The 3,917-nt window shown below is 31.0% G+C and overlaps 1 protein-coding gene across 1 annotated transcript; it reads right to left on the bottom strand.

Annotated features, from left to right (window-relative positions):
* Positions 1-1,395: 1,395 nt before the first annotated feature.
* LOC108379448 (potassium voltage-gated channel subfamily H member 3-like) lies at positions 1,396-3,471 on the bottom strand (the record flags this gene model as incomplete). The annotated part of the gene is made up of 2 exons (XM_017635798.1): positions 1,396-1,515; positions 3,361-3,471. Coding segments are annotated over 2 exons (231 nt in total), but the record flags the coding sequence as incomplete, so codon positions are not given.
* Positions 3,472-3,917: the final 446 nt, after the last annotated feature.

Genomic DNA, 3,917 nt, shown 5'->3' with positions numbered 1-3,917 from the left:
TGGGCACACTATGGGACAGGCTAAGCAGTATTTCGAGACTCGTTCGCGACTATTTTAAAAAGGTTTCGGCAGTAATTCTGGATCATTTTGGGACTAATAAGGGAATATTTGTGGATGATTTCAAGGCTTGTTCCAGATCATTTCGGATACTTTCACGACTTTTTCAGAAGTACTTCAGGAAATTCTGGGATCATTTGTTTTTTGATTGATTTCAAACTAGTCACGAAATGATCCTGAAATAATCCTGAACTATTAAGAAGTCGTTACGAAAAATTCCTGTACTGCTCCGGACAAAATGAGATGAAATTGTCTTATGTTTAATTTCTAACCTATGCAGTTTATGCACGGAATTTAATCGCCTTATCCTTTGGCAAACCGTACACAGATGCTTAGAAATCAAAAAATTTCATCAGTACCTAATTCTCACACCTGTTTATAAAATTTACATACTTTTTTGAGGCCAAAAAAAGAAAGAATCATCTGAATTGAGCGTAGATTGGCTTACACCACTGGCAGGTGAACTTAAACATTCCTTTTTATTTTCCACCATGTAGTTATTGTCAATGATGATTGCAAATGCCTCAACTTGGATTACCAAGGACTATCTCTAATACATTCTATAAAGGCTTCAAATATTGTTTAATCTTAATCGTAATCGTAATCTTAATCTTAGTCTTAATCTTGATCTTTACCTTTATTTTAATTTTAGTTTAATTTTAATCTTTATTTTAATCTTAATCTTAATTTTAATCTCAATCTTAGTCTTAATCTTAAGCTTAATTTTAATTTTATCGCAATCTTAATCTTGAGCTTAATTTTTATTTAATCTTAATTTTTTAAAAATCCTAATGGTAATCACAATCCGAATTTTAATCTTAATCTTGAACTTAATCTTAATCTAAATCTTAATCTAAATCTTGATAATCCTAATTGTAATCTGAATCTTACTCATAATCTCAGTCTTAATAATCTTAATCGTAATCTTAATCTTAATTTAGTTATTTCTAAATCTCAATTTATATCTTAATCCAAACCTCGGTCACTCCCAGTTGTAATATTTCTTTTGAGGTAGTTTAAACAGATTTAGTTTAGGCAGGTTTAAACTTAAAGGGCGGCAATATTTTTCTTCTACAGTAGTTCAAAATTGTTAGTATTGACCCTAGTCTTCATAAATAACTGGCTGCATGAACGTCACCATGCCTACTTCGTCCCTTTTCTCACAAAACATGAATTTGTTCTAAACCTCTCAATTTCAAATAATTCAACCTAACTTAACTAAATACCGCCATCTCATACAAACTCTTTTTCTTTTAATTAAAAATTACATTTTTACCAAGCACTCAGTAACTATTACTTATGTATGTACAAACATATTTATTTATCAAAAGTACTTACCATCTTTTTTATAAAAAATAACTTCCAATTTCAATTCGGTCTTATTCATCAGACTTTTCTCAATTTGCTGTTTATGCTCATCTTTTGTTTCCGGACCGTACAGGAAATGACACGAACATCCTGTTGACACAATGCAGCACGACAGTGGCAACAAATGTTGTCAGCAAGCGAACAAAAGCGGCACAATAACAACAATATGTACAAACAACGTGCCAATGTCCCTCAACGACGACAACAATTATTAGCGTTCATTTTATTGCATCGAATTTGTTATTTGTTGTAAAGTCCATTATTGTTGTTTTTGGATGTTATCATTTGCCATGTTATGGTTGGCATTTCAGCGGATACAAATTTTTATTGTTTTTGGACAATTGTTGTTTTTGATTGACGAAATTTGATTGAAGTTTTTAGTGTTTCGGTTTCAAAGGAACGGTGATGTTGCAAGGATTTGAAAATAAAGAAAAGGAATAAAATAACAATGAATTGAAAAATATCTGCATTTTGAAATAGGCTTAAAATATATAGAATCATGACAGCGTATAAAAGTACATACTTAAGTATGTATGTATGTAGGTTAACAATGCTACTACTGCTGGAATAAATTTTTAAAATTAAATTAAAAATTAAATTTTTTTTTTTTACATTTTTTTATTATTTAACAATTATTAACTGGACTAGATTTCTTGCAAAATTGCTACTTTTGCTGTACTTTGCACTAAAAAATCTAATTCCATCAAATAAAAACTCAAGAATCGGGCTCAACTGGGCCCTTGGAAATTTTGTAAGCTTTGATTTAAAAAATAATAATTAAATCGAGTGAGAAATTAAGGCTGCAGTGAATGAAGAACCCTAAATGCCGGTTTGTGTCTGTTACAGGAGTTGCGAAAGCGAGGATAATACTGTACTCATAAGGCTGTGCACTTTGGGCCATGAGTGATAAAACCTATATCTACATTAGGGCGGTCCAAAAAAAAAAAGAAATTTAGAAATCAACAAATATTAAGAGGTCCCTCAAAGCGCTCAAAATTTCCATATATATATTATATAGGAAAAAACAATTTTTCCTAGAAATGGTATAGAATTCTTGAAAATTAACATTTTTCGATCGGATTTTTTAATACTTAAGACTTTTTTTGTTCCCCCATTGCATTTTCAGGGGGTTTGGGGGACCTATAACATATAGTTAGTAAGAAAAAAATGGTCACAGAAACAATTTGGTATTATTATTTGGAATTTTCTGAAGAGGAACAAAGTTTTAAATCGAAAAATATTTATTTTGAAGAATTTGTATTTTTTTTTTTACATATAAAATACATGGAAACTTTTAACGCTTGAGCGACCTCTAAATATTTTTTAATGTCAAATAAAATAGCGGTATATTTTTTCGGCTTAAAACAATTCTAAGGGGTGAGAGCATTAAAGTTCCCACTTTACTTTTTCACCGGAATTTTTCGACCACCTTAATATACATGCATATTACATATGTAGGTTTGTAGGGCAAGTTGGTTTATAGATTCTGTGTGGAATCACAATGGGCCCGATCGAAGACCATAAGCAGCCCCTTCCACCTGATTTAATAAAGCCGAAAATAGGGTACTTTATAAAATATATATACGAACTACATATGTATTTATATATATATATATATTTGTTTTTGGTTTTTATGATGCCTAGACAGATCGAGTTTTTAAAATCGATTTTATTGGAATCCTTTACATTTTTCGCACATTATCAATTGTCCCGCTTAGCTTTCATCTACATACATATATTTATTTATATGTGAATTTTCTCTTGAAAAAATTACCTAAAGAAAAAGGATAAGCCCTTACACCTAACAAAAAATTTCACCTTATAGTGCGAAGCTAGTAATTTCACCAGTGTAGCATTGTATTTGTTCACTTTGTTGAAAGTTTTTTTTTCGTCCCCAATTTTTATTTACTATGCACTGCCCTTCCACTCACTCACCCTTTTGCATTATTTGCGCTCGCGAATATCCTGTCAAGTCCACGAAGCCATCCGAACAATAAACAATTGGATTGCCATTTGCCTGCGCATTGCCAAGCACGAAATTTGAATCTGCAAAGAATAAAAATACGTAGAAGAATAGTAAATAAATGCTGAATGAAATGAAATGTATGTACGTGCTGGTATTTAAGTCAAATAACCTTCAATTTGCATTGTTGTCCAGCTGTGCATTAGAGGACAATTTTATTGACTTGGGCACTTATTTGCCTTGGTGACATTTTCTCTTTTTTTTGCCATTTCAATATTAAAACTAAAGTGACAGCTATTTGGGGTGTTAAAAAGCTTTTTGGGTGCAATGAATGGAGTATAAGGCAGCAGTTTGTAAATATAGAATATTTTTTTGTGTACGTAGCAATAAAATTAAAGTACAGTAATAAATTATAAATAAAGAAAATGTTTTCTGTTAACTTTACAACAAAGCATTACCGCAGCTTGGACCCGCTAGAAGGCAATTTTTTCGTAAAGAAACTTCCACTTAAATTACTAAATTAAAACCA

Source organism: Rhagoletis zephyria, unplaced genomic scaffold, assembly GCF_001687245.7.
Source record: "Rhagoletis zephyria isolate East Lansing unplaced genomic scaffold, Rhagoletis_zephyria_1.1 Rzeph_scaffold_16385, whole genome shotgun sequence".
Classification (NCBI taxonomy): Eukaryota; Metazoa; Arthropoda; class Insecta; order Diptera; family Tephritidae; genus Rhagoletis; species Rhagoletis zephyria.
Note: the sequence above shows the minus strand (reverse complement) of the source record. Positions and strands in the feature narration are given on the sequence as shown.